The sequence below is a fragment of the Pristiophorus japonicus genome, chromosome 9 (assembly GCF_044704955.1).
Source record: "Pristiophorus japonicus isolate sPriJap1 chromosome 9, sPriJap1.hap1, whole genome shotgun sequence".
Lineage (NCBI taxonomy): Eukaryota > Metazoa > Chordata > Chondrichthyes > Pristiophoridae > Pristiophorus > Pristiophorus japonicus.
The window spans coordinates 56,629,199-56,653,349 of record NC_091985.1 but is presented as its reverse complement, the minus strand read 5'-3'; the positions used below and the strand labels follow the sequence as shown (position 1 = coordinate 56,653,349).

Genomic DNA, 24,151 nt, shown 5'->3' with positions numbered 1-24,151 from the left:
GCTGCTCCAGCTGAGGCTGACTAACGCAGCACAGAGCAGGGATTAAACCGTTCTGGTTTACTCCTGTCTGGGTTTGGTCCCCAACTGGGAATTTTCTTCTGACATTTTGCTCCATTATAGGTTTCAGATAAATGTGAGATGCTGTATTAGTCTATAGTGTTGAAGCACCAGCTGAGACCTAGTTTTAAATATATTCAGCTCTGTTACCTCATTAATCTTTCTGGTCATTATGGCAATAATCTTCAAACTGCCATGTGTTGAAAGGGTGAATTCAGATTTGGGCGGAGACTTGGTTTTCTGTCGAATTAGTGATCAACTGATTTTGCCAGTTTGTGAATGTTAGATACCACTGCAGTTTTTCACAACAAGGATATTTAATATCAATGTCCAAATTAAAACAATATAGTTGGGAGATTTGACACTTACTCCTGTAATGTATTTTAAACAGCCTAAGGGCAAGATAGCACGACAGCTATTATTTGTGCATTTTCCATTAGGTGGAGTTCGGAGACTTTGAACGACCATTCTCGACTCCAGCGGGTCAGGTCTCAATGCAATCCAAATCAAACCAAACTCTAAAACAAGTAATAGAAAAATTTTATCCAAAAAGATACAAACGAGGCTGTACAGATGACCAACTTAAGTAAGTATGGAGCCCATTCAGGACAAACACTGTCACTGCCAGTTTTAAGAATGTGTGTTTATTCTACACTTATTTTACTTGTATTGAGTGTTTAAATATTTTTTGAATAAGTACGTGCAGTAGAAAATCCTGTTTTGCTGTACCATTGTGTGTTTAGACAACTACGTCAGCGACTTTCTACTAAATGGATGGCTTTGCGAGGACGTGCTGCTGCTGACTGTGTTCGCATTTACTTTACTGTGGCTAGAAAATGGCCTTTTTTTGGAGCAAAACTGTTTGCAACAAAGGTAGGATTTTGTTTACTCCTGTCCAGGTTTGATCCCTAACTGTGAATTTTCTTCTGATATTTTACTATATTATAGGTTTCAGAAAAATGTGAGATGCTGTATTAGTCCATAGCGTTGAAGCACCAGCTGAGACTTAGTTTTAAATATATTCAGCTATCTTACCTCATTCGTTCAACTGCATGGTTTAATGGAGAGATGGGATATGGATTCTACCCTCAGGTTCCCAATTTTGAGTTGAACATTTGTGGGGAAACACTGAGCAGAGGAAAATGTTTCCCCAATAGTGGTGAAGATAGAATCACTCCCATTGAATATTCTATAGGGTGTTTTGCGTGCCCCGTGTCTCTATGACTCTCCCTTGAGTTGACCCGTGCTTTAAAACTCCCCGGTTCGGGTTGTTTCCCTTTGGACAGCAGGAGCTTTTGCCAATAGTTCCGGCCTAGCCCGTCGATTAGCGGATAATCCCACAGAGAGAGAGAGAGAAAGACCAAGGTCAGATAGGTCTTCTCCCATGCCCGATGCGCAGCGTCCCCAGCGGGATTACTGTATAATCCGGCCGTGAGCGGATGCCACCCGGTTGGTCTTCCGAATTATACCGCAAACCACAAGCCTCACAACCCCTAAGTTCGGACACAAGGAGTTACTATGGATAGATTATAATTGATTCGGACAAAACAAAACGGTTCAGGTTGGTCAAAGATCGATTCTTTTTATTACACTCACAAAATGACAACCCCTACTCCTCTCGCATACGGCTTAAAGAGTAGGTGACTGTGGACACTAGCTTAAAACCTTAGATTAAATACCCACTGTCGGTTATGCCAAACCAACCCCCTTCCCAGAATCTAAGCCTAGATAATGGAAACTGTAAAGTCCTTACTCTACAGCATGAAACCACACGAGGCACATTCCAGGGACAAGGCCACTCTGTGACCTTAGCTCTTTATTACAAGACTCCAGAAGTGATGACCCTGCATGGGACCTCCCTTTATATACCTGTGTGATCAGGTAAGGAGTGTCTCCCACAAGTTCACCCCCTGTGGTCAAGGTGTGCATCTAAGTTGAGTGTATACAGTAATACAGTGGTGTTACATTGTAGTTACAAACATGACATCACCTTCCCCCTCCCAAAGTCTCACTGGGATTATAGGTTCAGTCTTTCAGGTGGTCTATGCTCCCTCGTGGAGCGCCGCAGTTGGGGCTCTGGTTGTTGGACGCTGATGTGAGTGTCTGTCACCTGTGGTGATTCCGGCCTGTCCGGGCTGACCGCAGGGACTGTGCATTTTTCCGATTGCTCTTCTTGCACGTTCGCTGGCGGTAGTGTGAGCTCCATCTCATGGTCTTCTTCAGGTTCCTCAGTGTCCATGCTGAACCTTTTTTTTTTACTTGGTCCAGATGCTTACGGCATATCTGGCCATTGTTGAGTTTTACCACGATGATCCTATTCCCCTCTTTGCCAATTACAGTACCCTCAAGCCATTTGGGCCCCATGGCGTGATTGAGGACGAATACAGGATCATTTATTTCTATACATCTCCCCCTTGAATTACGGTCATGGTACTCGTTTTGTGACTTGCGCTTGCCGTCAACTATATCGGTCAGGACTGGGTGCATGAGGGACAACCGAGTTTTGAGTGTCCGTTTCATGAGTAGCTCTGCAGGCGGGACCCCAGGGAACGAATGCGGGTGGCATCTATAGGCCAGCAGGAGGCGGCATTGTAGGGAGGGTCCTTGAATCCTGAGCATACCTTGCTTAATGATTTGGACTGCCCGTTCCGCCTGGCCATTGGAGGCCAGCTTGAACGGCGCAGTCCTGACGTGGTTGATGCCATTGCCAGACATAAACTCCTGGAATTCATAGCTCATGAAACACGGGCCATTGTCACTAACCAGGATGTCCGGCAAGCCATGGGTTGCAAAGATCGCACGTAGGCTTTCCACGGTGGTGGATGATGTGCATGAGTTCAGGATGATGCACTCGATCCATTTCGAGTACGCATCTACTACAATGAGGAACATCTTACCCATGAACGGGCCCGCATAGTCAACTTGAATGCGTGACCATGGCTTGGTGGGCCACAGGCTGAGCGGGGCCTCCCTGGGGGCATTACCCAGCTGGGCACAGGTCATGCACCTGCGAACACAGTGTTCCAGGTCTGAATCAATTCCAGGCCACCAAACGTGTGATCGGGCAATGGCCTTCATCATCACAATGCCTGGGTGCTCGCTGTGGAGTTCCCTGATGAATGCCTCCCTGCCCTTCTGGGGCATGACTACCTGGCTGCCCCATAGTAGGCAGTTGGCTTGGATGGAGAGCTCATCCATCCATCTGTGGAACAGTCTGACCTCCTCAGGGCATGCTCCGTGTGCGGGCGCCCAATCCCCAGTCAGGACACATTTCTTAATCAAGGATAGGAGGGGATCTCTGTTTGTCCAGATTTTGATCTGGCGGGCTGTGATGGGGGAGCCTGCACTGTCAAAGGCATCGACAACTATGACCATCTCAGTGCTTTGCTCAGTTGCTCCCTCAGTGGTGGCCAGTGGGAGCCTGTTGAGTGCGTCGGCACAGTTTTCAGTGCCGGGCCGGTGCCGGATGGAGTAGTCATAAGCAGCTAGTGTGAGGGCCCACCGCTGTATGCGAGCTGATGCGTTGGCATTGACAGCCTTGCTGTCTGACAACAGGGATGTAAGTCCGTCTCTAATTCAAACTTCCTACCGAAGAGGTACTGATGCATTTTTTTTACACCATAGACACATGCAAGCGCTTCCTTCTCGACCATGCCATATTCCCGTTCTGCTTGAGAGAGCGACCTGGAGGCATAAGCCACAGGTTGTAGCTGACCCTCAGTATTACCCTGCTGCAACACGCACCCAACCCCATAGGACGATGCATCACGTCAGAACTAAACGTTTACAGGGGTCGTACAGGGTCAACAATTTGTTTGAACAAAGTAGATTTCACGCTCAATCAAAAGCCAGTTCCTGACAGTCCCCCAAAACCAATCGCAACCCTTACGCAGAAGCGCGTGTAGCGGCTCCAACAACGTGCTCAAGTTCGGCAGAAAGTTCCCGAAATAGTTCAACAGTCCCAGGAATGAACGCAGCTCCAATGTGTTGCAGGGCCTGGGTGCTTGTCGAATCGCCTCTGTTTTGGATTCGGTGGGCCGAATCCTATCTGCAGCAACCCTCCTGCCCAGAAACTCAACCTCAAGAGCTAAAAACACACATTTAGACTTCTTGAGTCGCAGGCCTACCCGGTCCAGTTGGTGTAGCACCTCCTCCAGATTGTGGAGGTATTCCTCGGTATCTCGACCCGTGATGAGGATGTCGTCCTGGAATACGATCTTTCCAGGAATGAATTTAAGCAGGCTTTCCATGTTACATTGAAAAATCGCGGCTGCTGATCGAATGCCAAACGGGCACCTGTGATACGCAAACAATCCCTTGTGCGTGGTGATGGTGGTCAGTAGTTTGGATTCGTCGGCCAGTTCCTGGGTCATATAGGCTGAAGTGAGGTCCAACTTCGTGAACAGCTTGCCGCCTGCCAGCATGGCGAAGAGGTCCTCCGCTCTTGGGAGCGGGTATTGGTCTTGTAGGGACACCCGATTGATGGTGGCCTTGTAGTCGCCACAGATCCTGACAGAGCCATCCGCTTTTAGAACGGGAACGATGGGGCTGGCCAGTCGCTGAATTCAACAGGCGAGATGATGCCCTCTCGCAACAGCCGGTCCAATTCGCTCTTGATTTTCTCCTGCATCACATACGGCACCACTCTGGCTTTGTGGTGCACTGGCCTGGCGTCCGGGGTGATGTTTATCACCACTTTAGTGCCTTTGAAAGTCCCGATGCCCGGTTGAAATAGTGACTCGAATTGTTGTAGGACTTGTGAGCACCAACTTCGCTCCACCGAGGACATTGCGTGAACATCCCCCCATTTCCAGTTCATCTCGGCTAACCAGCTCCTCCCCAACAGAGCGGGACCATTGCCCAGGACAATCCAGAGTGGCAGCCGGTTCACTAGCCCATAGTGTGTGACAGCCATCATTGCACTGCCTAGCACCGGAATGATTTCCTTGGTGTAAGTCCGTAATTGTGTCTCAATACGTTCTAATTTGGGTCTACTGGCTTTGAGTGGCCATAGCTTCTCGAATTGCTGAACGCCCATGAGTGACTGGCTGGCCCCAGTGTTCAGCTCCATGCGTCCTGGACTGCCGTTCAACAAAACCCTCATCATCATTGGTGGCATTTTAGTGTATGAACTGTGAATATTCGCCGCATGGACCCGCTGAACCTCGACGTCCATTGATTTGCCCCAAAAGTCATCCTGCCTCACAGAACCCTCTTTTGGTCCCTCTGTCTCATATCAGTCTGGTTGCAGGTTTTCTACACATTCGAGCTGAATGGCCACTGAGATTGCAGTTTCTGCAGATAAAATGTTGGAATCTGCAAGATCTGGCTGAGTGTTTTCCTCCACACCTCCAGCATGAGTTAAAGTTTCCATTGTTAGGGACAAAGGGACTATGGCCAGGAATTCCGCGTTGACTGTCCCTTTGACTGCTCTTAAGTACCCTATTAGTGGGTGTCAATGGCCCCATCCCGGGCCGCATTGTCCACTGTGATGGCGTGAACAACCGTTCAACCTGCCATTGTCTCTGTTGAGATCCTGCTCTGGGATCTATTGCTGCCTGGTAAATGTCAGACTGCCCCTGCCTGCCTGCGGGGCTCTGAGTATCATTTATGATATTGACTCCCTGATCCATCGCCGCGTTAGAGGCAGAATTGCGCGCGTAAATCATTTTCGTCTCTTCCTCCCCCGCCATGAAAGTTTGAGCTAACAACGCTGCCGCTTCCAAGGTCAAGTCCTTGGTCTCAATTAACTTGTGAAAAATTCCCGCATGACTGATACCCTCGATGAAGAAGTCCCTTAGCATCTCCCCCCTGCAGAAGTCTGTGAACTTACAGAGGCTGGCCAAACGCCGGAGGTCCGCTACAAAGTCCGGTATGCTCTTTCCTTCACAGCGTCGATGGGTGTCGAATCTGTGTCAAGCCATGTGTATGCTGCTCGCCGGTTTGAGGTGCTCCCCAATTAATTTGCTGAGCTCCTCAAAGGTTTTGTCCGACGGCGTTTCAGGTGCCAGTAAGTCCTTCATGAGTGCATAAGTCTTTGGCCCGCAGCTGGTCAAGAGATGAGCCCATCGCTTGTCGGCCACTGCATCCCCTAGCCAGTCTTTAGTTACGAAGCTTTGCTGAAGCCTCTTGACAAAATCGTCCGGTCTTCCCCAACACAGTACCGTTCTTCTGTGCTACCGGTGGCCATTCTCGTGGGTCGTGAATTCCTGTTTCTCGTCGCCAATGTAAAGTCTTTACTCTACAGCATGAAACCACACAAGGCACATTCCAGGGACAAGGCCACTCTGTGACCTTAGCTCTTTATTACAGGACTCCAGAAGTGATGACCCTGCGTGGGACCTTCCTTTATATACCTGTGTGATCAGATAAGGAGTGTCTCCCACAAGTTCACCCCCTGTGGTCAAGGTGTGCATCTAAGTTGAGTGTATACAGTAATACAGTGGTGTTACATTGTAGTTACAAACATGACAGAAACCCTTCTAACTAAACCACTCTCTCGGTTTGGTCAGAACCCACACTTGGAAACCTCCTCACACACACACGTGTTAGCCTGCGTCTTGGACACTTGCAGTTCCTCAGCAGCTGACCATGCTGGCGGTTTATATCCAGAGGTGTATGCTGGATATAATTACCAGCCCCTGCCGTTGATTCACGTGGCCCTGGGTCTGTTCGACTCTAAATACAACACCGTGCCCAATAGAAGCACGCGATGAAGCCTGGAGAGTTACATTCAGGTGGTGCTGCGAGGCACTCACTTCGGCCGTTTCTGGAGAGTTGACGAATGTGTAGCCACACGGGGAACCTCATTCCAGATGGTAGAGGAAAAGTAAGCCACTGAATTCCCAAAGTTCAATTTCTTTATACTCCGTATAATACACAAGACTGGCTAGGCAAGTTCTGGTTACCATGGTCGTAGAGATGCTAGTTGGTCTTCCTGGTGATATCTCTGTCCTGGATTGGTCAACTTGATGAAAACAATGGTAGGCCAATTCTGTAAATGAGTAGTTCTCGAAGTGCTAACTATTTGTTGAGTTCTTGACTGCTCCTTCATTGAAAGAGTCCAGAGGTGTTACATTTGGCCTGCAAACCCCATTGTCCATCCAGACATACCGACTCCATGGACAAAAGGTGTTTTCCCACAAATCACACAAAGTTCGAAATGAAAAGGCCTCTGCCTTTCATGGCGTCAGCATTGAGACTGGTCCCATGGTAATCCAAAAGACAGACAACTCCTGCTATATTTCACAGAAACCAAAAATCAGTCCTTTTTCAAGTCCAAATGTCCAAACTCCCTTTGGAATGCAGCCCATGTGCATCTCCATTTTAAAAGGGTGCAGATCAATTTTAAAAGTCCAAAAATCCTTCCTGCCCATACACACACTGATGTTGGCACCGGCCAAATCCTACAGTTCACATAAACCTGCTAGTAGGTGGCTACAGATTGACTCGAGTTCGGCGCTTGCATTTGCGCACATTCAGAGGCCGATCTCCAAGCCATCGTCAACATTTTTACCAAGGCGTACGAAAGCATGGGCCTTACGCTAAACATCCATAAGACAAAGGTCCTCCACCAACCTGACTCTGCCACACAGCACTGCCCCGCGGTCATTAAAATTCGTGGCACGGTCTTGGACAATGTGGACCACTTTCCATACCTCGGACCCTATCAGCAATGGCAGACATCGATGACGAGGTCCAACGCCGCCTCCAGTGTGCCAGTGCAGCCTGGGGAAGAGAGTGTTTGAAGATCAGGACCTCAAATATGGTAACAAGCTTATGGTCTACAGGGCAGTAGTGATACACACCCTCCTATATGGTTTAGAGACGTGGACCATATACAGTAAACACCTCAAAGCGCTGGAGTAGTACCACCAGCGCTGCCTCCGCAACATCCTGCAAATTCACTGGGAGGATAGACGCACCAACGTCAGTATTCTTGATCAGGCTAACATCCCCAGCATCGAAGCACTGACCACGCTCGACCGGCTCCATTGGGCGGACCTTATCGTTCAAAAACCTGTCTATTTCCACCTTAAATATATTGAATGACCCAGCCTCTGGAGCTCTTTGGGGTAGAGAATTCCAAAGATTCACGACCCTCTAAGAGAAGAAATTCCTTCTCATCTCCTTTTAAATGGTTGATCCCTTATTCTGAAACTGTGGCCACTAGTTCTCGATTCCCCCATGAGCGTAAACATCCTCTCTGCGTCTACCCTTCTGGAAACAGAAATGCTTTTGGAAACAGAATTTGCTTCATGGACTCCTCAGCCCTGCAGATAAAACCATTAATGCAGTGTCAGAATAAAAAGGTTTTAAAAAATTGTAAGACAACTTTTGGGTATTAACTATATAAAAAAAATTAAAGCTGCAAAACCCTTTTGTGTTGTGTTATGCTAACGCACTTTATATAAAACTAGAAATAATCTATTGTAATTGATTTAAAGTTAATTGATATAATGTTTTGTGTGTCAATCTATGTCTAATATCCTCGAGCTGGTTGACAATGTACTAACATAGCATTTCCCCATTGGCCATCGCAGATCAATTTTATACATTTCGTTGACTTCAAATATATTTTGAAATGTGTTTGAGTAAGTTGACAATCACATCAGGCAGATAGGCATCCAGTTTATTTGCAGATGAAATAACGAATCTTGAAACTGATTGGAAAGACTACGTAGTTACCTCAACTTGAAGCACTGTATTTGAAAATGAGGTGGATTTCACTGATATCATCCTGAAGTGGCCATCGAAGGGGACGTTCTCTGTACTGGTGTCAACTGTTAGTGTAGGGGGCGGGGAAATTGTAATGTGTAAGGTATCACTTGTTCAGTTATAATAGGGAATTTGAGTATTATGTACTGTATATACTGAATATTATTACTCCTCTCACAATGTTGCCTTAATACAATAAAGTACCTGTTGACTGGAGAAGCCAAAGCATTGTGTAATTCTGCAATGAGCTTGAGATGGCATAGGAATTCCCCATTCTATAAAAAGAAAAGCAAAATGGGCACACTGTTCAAGTCACTTTCAATCTGGTGTTTTTTTTTCGTTTTGGGTAATTGTGGACTTTTTGAGGGAGGCTTGTTTTTTTTAAAATTCCTGATTATGTTCCTGGGACCTGTATATGAAAAAAGTAGCTGTAAGTCAGAGAGATGAGGTGGGTAATTTACTTTTTTTATTTTGCTATTCCAACAATATGAGAGAAATTTTGATTAGGGTTATATGACATAGAAACTGACTGACAACATCAGTAGAAGATCAGCCATGATTTTATTGAATGGCGGAGCAGGCTCGAAGGGCCGAATAGCCTACTCCTGCTCCTATTTCTTATGTTCTTATGTACCCTGTCAAGCCCCCTCATAATCTTATACGTTTCAATAAAATCACCTCTCATTCTTCTAAACGCCAATAAATATAGGCCCAACCTGCTCAACCTTTCTTCATAAGTCAACCCCTTCAGCTCAGGAATCAACTTAGTGAACCTTCTCTGAACTGCTTTCAATGCAAGTATATCCCTCCTTAAATAAGGAGACCAAAACTGTACAGTACTCCAGGTGTGGTCTCACCAACGCCCTGTACAATTGTAGCAAGACTTCCCTACTTTTATACTCCATCCCCCTTGTAATAAAGGCCAACATTCCATTTGCCTTCCTAATTACTTGCTGTACCTGCATGCTAGCTTTTCGTGTTTCATATACAAGGACCCCCAGATACCTCTGTACCGCAGCATTTTGTAATCTCTCTTCATTTAAATAATAATTTGCATTTTTATTTTTCTTGTCAAAGTGAATAACCTCACATTTTTTCATATTATACTCCATCTGCCACATTTTTGCCCAATCTATAATCCCTTTGCAGATTCTTTGTGTCCTCTTCACAACTTGCTTTCCCACTTATCTTTGTATCATCCAGCAAATTTGGCTACATTACACTCGGTCCCTTCATCCAAGTCATTAATATAGATTGTAAATAGTTGAGGCCCCAGCACTGATTCCTGTGGCACCCCACTGGTTACAGTTTGCCATGATGATAGTTTGTCAGCATGAAAATGATCCATTGATCCCGACTCTCTGTTTTCTGTTAGTTAGCCAATCCTCTATCCATGCTAATATATTACCCCCAACCCCACGAGCTCTTATCTAGTGCAATAACCTTTTATGGGGCAACTTATCAAATGCCTTCTGGAAATCTAAATACACTACATCTACTGGTTCTCCTTTATCCACCCTGCTCATTATATCCCCAAAGAATTCTAGCAAATTTGTCAAATATGATTTCTCTTTAACAAAACCATGCTGACTCTACTTGACTGTATTATGATTTTCTAAATGTCCTTCTACTACTTCCTTAATAAGGAACTCCAACATTTTCCCAAAGACACGTGTTAGGCTAACTGGTCTATAGTTTCCTGTTTTCTGTCTCTCTCCTTTCTTAAATAAGGGCATTACATTTGCGGTTTTCCAATGCTGGGACCTCTCCAGAATCCAGGGAATTTTGGTAGATTACAACCAATGCATCCACTATCTCTGCAGCCACTTCTTTTAAGACTGGAGGATGCAGGCCATCAGGTCCAGGGGACTTGTCCACCTTTAGCCCATTAGTTTGCCCAGTACTTTTTCTCTAGTGATTGTTTCAAGTTCCCCCCTCCCAATCGCCGTTTGATTATCTATTATTGGGATGCTTTTAGTAACTTCTACCGTGAAGACTGATACCAAATATTTGTTCAATGTCTCTGCCATTTCCCTGTTTCCCATTATTAATTCCCGAGTCTCATCCTATAAGGGACCATTGTTTACTTTAGCTACTCTCTTCCTTTTTATATACCTGTAGAAGCTCTTGCTGTCTGTTTTTATATTTCATGCTAGTTTATTCTCATAATCTATCTTCTCTCTCTTCATTATTTTTTTGGTTGTCCTTTGCTTTCTAAAAAATTCTCAATCCTCTGGCCTGCCATAATCTTCACAACATTGTATGCCTTTGTTTTCAATTTGATACCATCCTTAACTTCCTTAGTTAGCCATGGATAGAGAATTGGCTGGCTAACACAAAGCAGAGAGTCGGGATAAATGGGTCCTTTTCGGGTTGGAAATCGGTGGTTAGTGGTGTGCCACAGGGATCGGTGCTGCGACCACAACTGTTTACAATATACATAGATGACCTGGAAGAGGGGACAGAGTGTAATGTAACAAAATTTGCAGATGACACAAAGATTAGTGGGAAAGCGGGTTATGTAGAGGACACAGAGAGGCTGCAAAGAGATTTAGATAGGTTAAGCGAATGGGCTAAGGTTTGGCAGATGGAATACAATGTCGGAAAGTGTGAGGTCATCCACCTTGGGAAAAAAAACAGTAAAAGGTAATAAAAGGGAGAAATTACAACATGCTGCGGTGCAGAGGGACCTGGGGGTCCTTGTGCATGAATCCCAAAAAGTTAGTTTGCAGGTGCAGCAGGTAATCAGGAAGGCAAATGGGATGTTGGCCTTCATTGTGAGAGGGATGGAGTACAAAAGCAGGGAGGTCCTGCTGCAACTGTATAGGGTATTGGTGAGGCCGCACCTGGAGTACTGCGTGCAGTTTTGGTCACCTTACTTAAGGAAGGATATACTAGCTTTGGAGGGGGTACAGAGACGATTCACTAGGCTGATTCCGGAGATGAGGGGGTTACCTTATGATGATAGATTGAGTAGACTGGGTCTTTACTCGTTGGAGTTCAGAAGGTTGAGGGGTGATCTTATAGAAACATTTAAAATAATGAAAGGGATAGACAAGATAGAGGCAGAGAGGTTGTTTCCACTGGTCGGGGAGACTAGAACTAAGGGGCACAGCCTCAAAATACGGGGGAGCCAATTTAAAACCCGAGTTGAGAAGGAATTTCTTCTCCCAGAGGGTTGTGAATCTGTGGAATTCTCTGCCCAAGGAAGCAGTTGAGGCTAGCTCATTGAATGTATTCAAGTCACAGATCGATAGATTTTTAACCAATAAGGGAATTAAGGGTAATGGGGAGCGGACGGGTAAGTGGAGCTGAGTCCACGGCCAGATCAGCCATGATCTTGTTGAATGGCAGAGCAGGCTCGAGGGGCTAGATGGCCTACTCCTGTTCCTAATTCTTATGTTCTTATGTTCTATGTTCTTATCCTTCTCTTTGAGTCTTTCTTTCTCACTGGAATATATCTTTGCTGAGAGTTATGAAATATCTCTTTAAATGTCTACCACTGCTGGGCAGGCCACATTGTCCGCATGCCAGACACGAGACTCCCAAAGCAAGCGCTCTGCTTGGAACTCCTTCACGGCAAATGAACCAAAGGTGGGCAGAGGAAACGTTACAAGGACACCCTCAAGCCTCCCTGATGAAGTGCAACATCTCCACTGACACCTGGGAGTCCCTGGCCAAAGACCGCCCTAAGTGGAGGAAGTGCATCCGGGAGGGCGCTGAGCACCCAGAGTCTCATCGCCGAGAGCATGCAGAAATCAAGCGCAGGCAGCAGAAAGAGCATGTGGAAAACCTGTCCCACCCTCCCTTACCCTCAACGACTATCTGTCCCACCTGTGGCAGGGACTGTGGTTCTCATATTGGGACTGTTCAGCCACCTAAGGACTCATTCTAAGAGTGGAAGCAAGTCTTCTTCGATTCCGAGGGACTGCCTATGATGATGATGATCGTCTTACCCTTTAATCTATTATCCCAGTCCAGTTTAGCCAACTCGGTCTTCATATCTTTGTAATTGCCTTTAAGTTCAGGACATTAGTTTGAGACCCAAGTTTCTCACCCTTAAACTGATTTTGAAATTCTAACATGCTATGATCACTAGAGGATCCTTTACAATGAGATAATTAATTAATTCTATCTCATTACACATTACCAGATCTAAAATAGCCTGCTCCCTGGTTGATTTCAGAATGTATTGTTCTAAGAAACCATCCTAAAGACACCCTACGAACTCTTCCTCTTGACTACCTTTGTCAATTATATTTGTCCAACCTATATGAGGATTGAAATCGTCCATGATTATTGCAGTGACTTTTTTTACAAGCCTCCATTAGTTCTTGATTTATACTCTGTTGTACAGTGTAGCTACACTAAGGGGGCCTATATACTTCCACCAGTGACTTATTTCCCTTATTATTCCTTACCTCCACCCAAATTGATTCTGCATCTTGATCTTCTCACTACTGCACAGATCTCAACCTTTATTCACAGAGCTACACCACCTTTTTTTCCTTTATTCCTATCCATCAGGAATGCCCTAGTTATTCTGTTCCTAGTCTTGATCACGTTGCAACCATGTCTTTGTAATAGCATTCAGATCATTTATTTCTATTTCTGCCGTCAACTGATTTATCTTGTTACAAATGCCTTGTGCATTCTGATAAAGAGCTTTTAATTTTGTCTTTTTACCATTTTTCCCTACTCTGACCCCACTTTTTGATGCACTCCTATGTGTATACACTCTGTCCCTTCCTGTCACTCTCTGGTTAACATTACCCCTATCGCTACCCTGCACTATTGCCTTCTCCTTTCTCTTTGATTTTTTACATTTCCACTCATCTGGACCCTCTCTCCCACTATTTAGTTTAAAGCCCTATCAACAGCCCTAGTTATTCGATTCGCCAGGACACTAGTCCCAACATGGTTCAAGTGAAGCCCGTCCCAACAGAACAGCTCCCTTTTACCCCAGTACTGGTCCCATTTCTCCCACACCAATCTTTGAGCCACGCTTTCATCTCTGATCTTATTTACCCTATGTAAATTTGCTCGTGGCTCAGGTAGCAATTCAGGGATTATTACTGTGTGTACGGAGAAAGAGTCAGACTGAACACTGAGCTCAAAGTAAAATGTGACCGTAGTCTTTTATTGCAGGTCTCCAGAGTGCCTTTCCAACCTGTGATGCCTCCTTAATTACCTGTGTTCCCAAGGGATTATGGGATCCCTTGGGATTCCAGGGGATGAGGCCTCTGGTGGCTGTACAGAGTAAACACAAGTCCACATATACAACACTCCACCCCCCCCCCCACCCCCAAAGTCTATAGTGTAACTATTTACAATGTGAATCGATCTGGGGCCCTTCTTGCCCTGGTTGATTGTCTCGGTGTGAAAGCTGGTGTTGTTGGGTCCTTGCTGGGCTGCCTGGTGTATTGGGCGCTGCAGGGCTGCTGTGGATAATGGGTTCTGCTTCGTGGTCAACCGTGGTGCCGGTTGCCACTGGTGTGTATGTTGGGGGATCAAAAAAGGTAGGGTCCAAGGTGGGTTGCTCAGGATAGTCCGTGAATCTGAGTTTGATTTGATCCAAATGTTTCCGGTGAATGAGTTCATTTGAAAGTTTGACCCGAAACACCCTGCTCCCCTCTTTGGCCACGACAGTGCCGGGAAGCTACTTGGGACCTTGTCCATAATTTAATACAAATACAGGATCATTGATTTCAATCTTGCGTGACACATTTGCACTATCATAGTATGCACTTTGTTGAAGCCGCCTGCTCTCTACCTATTCATGTAGATCAGAGTGAACTAACGAGAGCCTTGTCTTAAGTGCTCTTTTCATGAGCAGTTCAGCAGGTGGGATCCTAGTGAGTGAGTGGGGTCTCATGCGGTAGCTAAGCAGGACTCGGGATATGCGAGTCTGCAGTGAGCCTTCAGTTACCCTCTTCAAGCCTTGCTTGATGGTTTGCACTGCTCGCTCTGCCTGACCATTGGATGCTGGTTTAAACGGGGCAGATGTGACATGTTTGATCCTGTTACGGGTCATGAATTCCTTGAACTCAGCACTGATAAAACATGGCCTGTTGTTGCTCATCAGGACATCGGGTAAGCCGTGAGTGGCAAATATGGCCCGCAGGCTTTCAGTAGTGGCAGCGGACATGCTAGCCGACATTATCTCACATTCAATCCACTTGGAGTGCATGTCTACAACCATAAGGAACATTTTACCCAAGAACGGGCCTGCATAGTCGACGTGTACCCATAACTTAGTGGCGCCTCCCTGGGTGAATTGCTTAACTGCGAGCATGTATGAACGCAGGACTCTAAGTCTGCATCGATACCGGGCCATCACACGTGGGATCTGGCTATCGCTTTCATCATTACGATGCCTGGATGGGTACTGTGGAAGTCATTGATGAAGTTGTCTCTGCCCTTCTTGGGGACCACTACTCGATTGCCCCACAGAAGGCAGTCTGCCTGTATAGACATTTCATCTTTGCACCGCTGGAACGGCTTTATCTCTTCCTTCCGGGACACTGAACCAGCTCCCATGAAGCACACAGCTTTTGACTAGAGATAATAAGGGGTCCTGGCTTGTTCAGGTTGTGATCTGCCGGGCAGTGACGGATGATTGTTCACTCTCAAATGCTTCCATAACCATGGCTAGATCTGTGGGCTGCGCCATTTCCATCCCCATGGTGGGCAATGGCAGCCTACTGAGAGCATCGGCACAGTTTTCTGTGGCGGATGGTGTAGTTGTTTGCGGACAACGTTAACGCCCATTTCTGGATGCGAGCCGATGCGTTGATATTTATCCCTTTACTCTCGGAAAACAGGGATATAAATGGCTTATGGTCAGTTTCCAATTTGAATTTTAGCCCAAACAGGTACTGATGCATTTTCTTTACCCCATTGACACACGCCAAAGCTTCTTTCTCAATCATGCTGTAGGCTCTCTCAGCCTTAGACAGACTCCTGGCATAGCAACCGGTTGCAGTTTCCCGAAATCATTAGCTTGTTGCAATACACACCCAACGCCATATGACGACGCATCACATGCTAGTACCAAACGCTTACATGGATCATACAACACAAGCAATTTGTTTGAGCATAACAATTTTCTTGCTTTTACAAAGGCATTTTCTTGGCTTTAGCCCCAAACCCATTCACCCTCTTTTCTTAGTAAGACATGTAGTGGTTCCAGCGGGGTGCTAAGACCCGGTAAAAAGTTACCAAAGTAGTTCAAGAGTCCCAGAAATGACTGCAGCTCCGTCACATTCTGTGGCCTCGGTGCGTTCTCAATTGCCTCCGTCTTCGCGTTGGTGGGCTTGATGCCGTCCGCCGCAATCCTCCTTCCCAAGAACTCCACTTCAGGTGCCAGGAAAACGTACTTCGAGCGTTTTAACCTGAGACCCACGCGGTTGAGTCGACTAAGAGCCTCCTCCAGGTTCTGCAGGTGCTCGACTGTGTTCCGACCTGTGAACAAGATATGGAAGACCACGGTGTGCGGGACCGACTTCAGTAAACTTTCCATGTTTCTCTGGAATATTGCCGCCGCTGATCGGATTCCAAATGGGCATCTGTTATAAACAAAAAGACCTTTGTGCATGTTGATGCAGGTGATTCCTCCAGTTCCTGCATCATGTAGGCTAAAGTCAGATCCAGCTTCGTGAACGTCTTTCCTCCCGCCAGCGTTGCAAATCGGCCTTTGGTAGTGGGTATTGGTCCTGCAGGGAGAAACGATTGATAGTTACTTTGTAATCGCCACAGATTCTGACGATGCCATCTCCCTTGAGGACTGGGACGATAGGACTGGCCCACTCGTTGAACTCGATCGGGGAAATTATGTCCTCTCTTTGCAGCCGGTCTAGCTCGATCCCTACCCTTTCTCTCATCATGTACGGTACTGCTCTCGCCTTGTGATGGATGGGTCACGCCCCCAGAATTAGGTGAATCTGCACTTTTGCTCCTTGGAATTTCCCGATGCCTGGTTTGAACAGCGAAGGAAATTTGTTTAAGACTTGGGCACATGAAGTGTCGTCAGTGGGCGATAGCGCTCGGACGTCATCCCAGTTCCAGCGTATCTTTCCCAGCCAGCTCCTGCCGAGCAGCGTGGTACCATCACCCGATACCACCCAGAGTGGTAGCTTGTGCACCACTCCATTGTAGAAGATCTTTACGGTAGCACTGCCGATTACAGGAATCAGTTATTTCGTGTAAGTTCTTAGTTTCATGCGAACTGGAGTTAAGACTGGCCTTGAGGCCTTGTTGCACCACAACCTTTCGAAAGTCTTTTTGCCCATGATGGACTGGCTCGCGCCAGTGTCCAGCTCCATTGACACCGGGAGTCCATTTAGTTCAACATTCGGTATTATCGGGGGACACTTCGTGGTGAATGTGTGCACCCCATATACCTCTGCCTCCTCGATCTGAGGCTCTGGTTCATCGTGATCTTCCATGGATCTGTCCTCCTCTGCAACTTGGTGTTTTGCAGGTTTAACAGGCTTAGCAGCTCGCCTGCACACTCGTCAGAGGTGTCCCATTATTCCACAGTCCTTGAAAATGTACTCTTTGTATCGGCATGAATGGAAACGATGATCACCCCCGCAGCGCCAACAAGGTGTTTATGGCCTTGCATTCATTACCCTTGATGGTGGACTCGGAGACATCTGCGGACATGCAGCTGCAGGTATATGTGACCTGCCATTTACATTATGATTCAAAAACAACATCACTTTGTACACAGTACTTTTAGCAGCACTTATGTGCTGAGAAATTTGCTTCGTATTGTCACTGGTGGCAATGAACGCCTGGGCTATCGCTATGGCCTTACTCAAGGTTGGGGTCTCTACAGTCAAAAGTTTGCAAAGTATGGTTTCGTGGCCAATGCCAAGTACAAAAAAGTGTATGAGCATGTTCTCCAAATGTCCGTCAAATTCGCAATGTCATGCAAGACGTCTTAGCTCGGCGACATAACTCGCCACTTCCTGGCCTTCAGACCTTTTGTAGGTGTAGAACTGGTACCTTGCCATCAGAATGCTTTCCTTCGGGTTCAAATGCTCTCAGACCAATGTGCACAAATCGTCGCACGATTTCTCCGTGCGTTTCGCTGGAGTGAGCAGATTCTTCATGAGGCCATACTTTGGTGCCCCACAGACGGTGAGGAGGATCGGCCTTCGTTTGGCCATGCTCTCTTCCCCAGCTAGCTCATTGGCCACGAAAGTATTGGTCCACAAAAGTTTCTTCTGAGAATTTCTCCAGGATGCCCACTGTTCTCTACATCTTTGGGTTCGCTATCTGTATCTCGTCGTCAGTTGTTGTGTATGGAGAAAAAGTCAGACTGTGAGCTCAAAGTAAAGTGTGACAGTCTTTTATTGCAGGTCTCCAGAGTGCCTCTCCAACCTGTGAAGCCTCCTTAAATACCTGTGCACCCAAGCAATTATTGGATCCCTTGGGACTCCAGGGATGAGCCCTCTGGTGGCTGTACAGAGTAAATACAAATCCACATATATAACAATTACCCTTGTGGTTCTGTCTTTTAATTTAGCCCTTAGCTGCTCCTACTCCGTCAGCAGAACCTCTTTGTCCGATCTATGTCATTGGTACCTACGTGGACCACGACAACTAGGCTGAAGATTAAGGCTGAGATAGATAGACTTTTGAACTCTAGAGGAAATAAGGGATGTGGGGTGGGGTAGTGGGGAATAGGGCAGGAAAGTGGAGTTATGTTCGAAGATCAGCTATGATTTTATTGAATGCTGGAGCAGACTCTTATGTTCTTATAGTTTGCGGAGATGTGAAAATGCAGAATGCATAGGTTTTATTCAGCCATAGAACATTACAGTTGAAGTTGTTCACTATGCACTAAGTGTAGCTAAATATTAAATGCACTCTTTATAAAAATGCTTATGATTTTATTGCACACAGGAAATCTTCCACTTACATGGTAGATGATGGTCAGAAAACAAAAATCAATAGGAGTGTCAGATTAATCAAATAGTGGACATGTGCTGAAAGCTATTACTACTTGGTATGCATGATTTGTGCCAATTTTCCTTTAAACAATAATGGGCAGCATAAAGGTTAAAGATATTGAATTTTCTACATATTAGGCGGTCAGTTGTTTCACTAGTGATAGGGAGAATGTTGGAAATCTACCCTCTAGCACTAGCAATTGGGATGTGCCACTAAGAAATAAGGAAGGATGGTGAACAAGAGATCAAAATGTCAGTTCAACTGATTTTAAAAACAGAAAATGCTGGAAATCTCAGCGGGTCAGTCAGCATCGGTGGAGAGAAAACAGAGTTAATGTTTCGGGTCGACCTTCAGTTCAACAGATTTAACTGATTTGATATTCTTTTGTTATCAGCATATTCTGGCTTACAGATATATCATAGTTCTATTTTTTATTTTTGATATGTAGCCTATTGCTCCACCACTATCTGACACTGCATCAGTATGGTTAGCTGTGCACGAGAATGGCATCAGCATATTGGAATACAGCTCTATGGTAAGAATGATCACTTTTAAACATTGCATTATCACATTTGCTGCTGTATTTAATTGAAACATGCAGTATTATACTGTTCAACCGAAGTAAGGCTTTTCCGCTGTTGTAAAGGAAGAACAAACAATACAAACTGATTTACTGTTGCAAGCAGAATATTAAAAAAGTCTTGCATAAACTCATTACAGCTATGTATATGTAAGTGTTAATGTCAGCTGCTGTCAACCAGACGGAACCAAGTTTCCAAAATGAGAGAAAACAAAATATTTGACATTGACTGACTTGCTGTCAGTTAGTTTTCTATCACTGAGTTTTGTAAGTCATTAAATACTGGCGAATTTTGAAATGTAACAAAATATGTATGAATTCAGAAATCAGAATTAAACAATTCAGGGGATGTAGGGCCCGACCAGGAAAGTCTGGGCCTCTGCTGCCCTGGGCTTCTACACCCACCCCAGCTACAATACCTTTGCAACATCCTCCTCCCACTGCTGGAAGCTTTCTCCTGATACCCGGAGGCGGCCCGATCTTCTCCCCTCTGCTGGCCAGCTTTCCGGTGGCCAAGCAGATGACCGTCAGTATTGTCATTCAAATTATGTCAGGCAGGTAGAATCTGCCGGGCCTCCAACTCAGACTCCTGGGCGGGAATTCCATCTGTTCCTATCCACTTCCCACCAGCACTTAAAATTGGTCCTTATGACTTGTTATTAAGGTAAAGACAACACTAAAAATGTTAAAATATTGCCCTAATTTTTCTATTCGTTGCACCTAATTCTTTTTGGGTTTCTTTCTGATTCCACAGCGATTGATAACAACATATATGTACAAGAGTATCATGACCTTTGGAGGCTGCCGTGACGATTTTATGCTTGTAGTTGGAAAGACAGCAGATGGTATATGTACAAAAGACAAACCAACACAAAAGCTCCTGTTTGCCATGTCAAAACCAAAGGTTTGCATGATTATATTTTCAATCTAACTGTACTTACACACAAACAGCACTGTGGTTTTATGTCTAGTTTTCTGTGGCATTAAATGTGATACCGTCCTTTATTAATGGTTAATTTGAAAAACAATTGAATCTATAAAAACAATTGACATTTATGTAGGATCTAATAGAATCATAGAAATTTACAGCACAGAAAGAGGCTATTCGGCCCATCGTGTCCATGCCAGCCGACAAAGAGCTATTCAGCCTAATCTCACTTTCCAGCTCTTGGTCTGTAGCCTTGTAAGTTACTTTTTTTAATGTTATGAGGGTTTCTGCCTCTACCCCCATTTCAGGTAGTGAGTTCCAGATCCCTATCACCCTCTGGGTGAAAACATTTCTCCTTAAATCCCCTCTAAATCTCTGACCACTTACTTTAAATCTATGCCCCCTGGTTATTGGTCCCTCTGCTAAGGGAAATAGGTCCTTACAATCCACTCTATCTAGGTCCTTCGTAATTTTATACACCTCAATTAGGTCTCCCTTCAGCCTCCTCTGTTCCAAAGAAAACAACCCCAGCCTATTAAATCTTTCCTCATAGCTAGAATTCTCCAGTCCAGGCAATATCCTCATAAATCTCTTCTGTACCATCTCTAGTGCAATCACATATTTCCTGTAATGTGGTGACCAGAACTGCACACAGTACTCTAGCTATGGCCTAACTAGTGTTTTATACATTTCAAGCATAACCTCCCTACTCTTATATTCTATGCCTCGGTAATAAAGCCAAGTGTCCCGTATGCCTTCTTAACCACTTTAGCTACCTGTCCTGCTATCTTCAGGGATCCGTGGACATGTCCTCCATGTACATGGACATGTCCCTCTGTTCCTCTACACTTCCCAGTGTCCTACAATTTATTGTGTATTCACTTTCCTTGTTAGCCCTTCCCAAATGCATTACCTCACACTTCTCCAGATTGAATTCCATTTGCCGCTGTTCTGCCTACCTGACCAGTCTATTGATATCTTCCTGCAGTCGACAGCTTTCTCTTCAATAGCAACCATACAGCCAAATTTTGTATCATCTGCAAATTTCTTAATCATACTCTCTATGACACTAACACCTGGTGAACAGCTGAGTTCCTTATTTAAATGAAAAGAAAATTTGTCATGAACTTGGACACACCAATTTTTTTTCTTTACAGATTCTAGAGATCACTTTGCTGACAGCCGATTACATCAATGGTTTTCAGCATCAGAAAGGGGCAGTTCACCACATGTCACTTCCATCTTCACTTTCTGTCCAGACAGGAGGACACAAATTAAAGGACATGGGAAGTCAACCATTACTTTCATACTCTAGGCCAAGTAAAGGACCAACCTTGTTATAATAATGGTCGCACTGAAACTTAATATCTGCTAGACAAAGTTATATTAAAATGTACCTTTATCTGTGCTGAAAAAATGTTTGAAGAATTTATGCACTACTTTCGCAAAAATTCACTGTGTCTAAAATTTTAATCGGCCTCACTGAAATCTCAACCGCACTTTCAAACTCCCAACTGCCGAGCCTTTGTTCCTCTATTAATTATGATACTTCCACATCCATCAATCTCCACCTTTGATGCCTTTGACTGTACTCGCTCACATCCTGGTCTTTCCCAATGCTATGGCCCCCATCTTTGTTCCCTCAAGTCCAAGAGCATATCTGGAATACAACTGGTTTAGCCATAGATCACTAAATCTGGCTAGACCACATCAAGCGCTTCCAAGCTCCACTCTCCTCTGCCAAAAACTGCCTACTACTTCAGGATCATCTAGAGAGCAAAGATAATCTCTTTTCTCCACTACCAACCATCTCCTTAATCTCCTCCTCCCAGCTCCCTCCATCCTTAAATCAACAAGTTCGAGCATTTCACTAAGACTGAGACTATCCATTTAGCTGCTACTGCTTTCTTGTTTCCCCTTGCCCATCGAGCCATGCCCATCGAGCCATACCCCCCTCCAGGCGCATCCGCTCTGCTCTACCCATGTCTTTCTCGTTTCATCTTGTCCAGGAGATCTACCACCTGCCCACTAAACTTGTAACTACTCAAATTCCCTTCCTGGCGCCCTTGCTAACTGACATTGTAAATGTTTCTGTCTCCTCAGTCACTCCCCCTCCCTTTTAAAACTATCATGACCCCTTCAAACCAAACTCCCTCAACTCCTGTATCCTTGCAAAATTTGCCCCATCTCCAAACTCCCTTTATCCCATGTTTATGGTTACATTTATTTCTTCTACGCCAACATCTCTTTGTTTGAGTGTAATTGCCTAATAAGAAATATAAATGGAGGAGAATTTCTTCTGTGCCTTATGCATAACAAAATTAAACATGTTCGTTATAAGCAGTTTTATGATTTTGCTACACATAGCACACAGGAAAGCTTCCCCCTAGTTATTATTTGTAATACTTGTTATAAATTATTTTACATTGACTGCTCTTTCAAATGAACCCATAATTGTTGTGCTACAGCTAATTCTTCCTCAGCATACCTAATGTGCTGTGTTCACATAAGTATTTTAAATATTGTTCCCTGTCATACATCATAGCAGAGCAAGCCTCTTGATTATTATTTCTAAAGACCTTAAAAATAACAACGACCAACAAAATATTGGTCCAGGTGCTGTCCATTTTAGTGATCTTTTATCAGTGTTGGAGTCCTGAGTATAAAGTGAGAAATATTGAACAGAAATATCATTGTAACACGTCAAAAGATGTACCATAAAATTGTTAAGTTCATATTGAGCTGTATTATGTTGTATTTAAATCTATGTATCCATACAGGTTTTTAAAACTGTGAAAAGTAAATATGCCAACTAGAACTTTAGGGTAAAATATGGTTTCCTTTTGTATATCATTATTGTTTTGTATTTCCATATCTACTATATCAATCTACTGAATTACTTAAGGTTATAGGATAGAAACTGAATTGAAAGCACTGTTGGAATTGAAGCAGGAATTCTTTCCAATAAGTAAAACAAAATTCTGAATAATTACAGTACTTTGCCATGTGTTCTGGAGCATGTTTTTAGAGGCATCCCGCCAGTTGCATATCACTCACTTTAATGCAGGGCATGCCAAGAAAAGTTACATAACTGCAGCCAACTTGTGCTCTATTGCTCTGCAATAACATTTCTTGGAGAATTTTGTTTTAAGGAGTCAAAACGTGTTGAGAGTTTGACAGTATAGTTGTTAAAGTGTGACTCGTCCCTATTCATTCAAGGAAAACATTTTCATAAAGTTATATTAAATTCTGTTCATACAACTACACATCACAATCTGATGCCAATGCTGTCATCTTTCCCAGAATTCAGTGCATGAAGGAAAAGCAAGGATCTTCTTGTAGCAAAAGGTTATGTCAAGCAGGTTCTTGAACCGCTGCAGTCCGTGTGGTGATAGTTTTTCGTAGCAGTTTTGATACAACTGAGTGGCTTACTAGGCCATTTCAGAGGGCAGTTATGTGTTAACCATTGCTGTGGGACTGGAGTCACATTTGGCCAGACAAGGTAAGGATGGCAGATTTCCTTTCCTAAAGGACATTAGTGAACCAGATGGGTTTTTACCATTAGTTTATAATAAAATACCCGTGGGGTGCGTCCTGGTACTTGACTGCCCTGTTCAAAGCAGCTTTACACTGACTGGATCCACTGTGATCAATCATCATACCCATCCTTTTCTATTTCTCCTTTAATAATGAAATATAATATTTATTATGTTTCTATATTACATGTTTACTACAAATATGTCATTGTACAGTTGTGTGCATCTTATCAGTCACCAATTTCCATAATGTATTTTTCCTACAATGTGGTGTTATATTAAGACAGAATTCCCCTTCTTTGTAAATCAGTAATTGACATCAGGAGGATTTTTGATATTTTGGAATTTTTGACATGTTTTATAAGAAGG

General features: G+C 44.5%; 1 protein-coding gene across 2 annotated transcripts in view; it reads left to right on the top strand.

Annotated features, from left to right (window-relative positions):
• The window catches only part of plekhh2 (pleckstrin homology domain containing, family H (with MyTH4 domain) member 2), a 229,085-nt gene extending 206,540 nt beyond the window's left edge, over nt 1–22,545 (top strand). For both annotated transcript variants that reach the window (XM_070889372.1, XM_070889371.1), the window contains 5 exons: nt 498–643; nt 801–930; nt 19,187–19,273; nt 20,073–20,222; nt 21,404–22,545. In XM_070889372.1, coding sequence (XP_070745473.1) covers nt 498–643; nt 801–930; nt 19,187–19,273; nt 20,073–20,222; nt 21,404–21,589 — 699 coding nt within the window. In that variant the 3' untranslated portion in view covers nt 21,590–22,545. The remainder of the gene's footprint in view (nt 1–497; nt 644–800; nt 931–19,186; nt 19,274–20,072; nt 20,223–21,403) is intronic.
• Nucleotides 22,546–24,151: the final 1,606 nt, after the last annotated feature.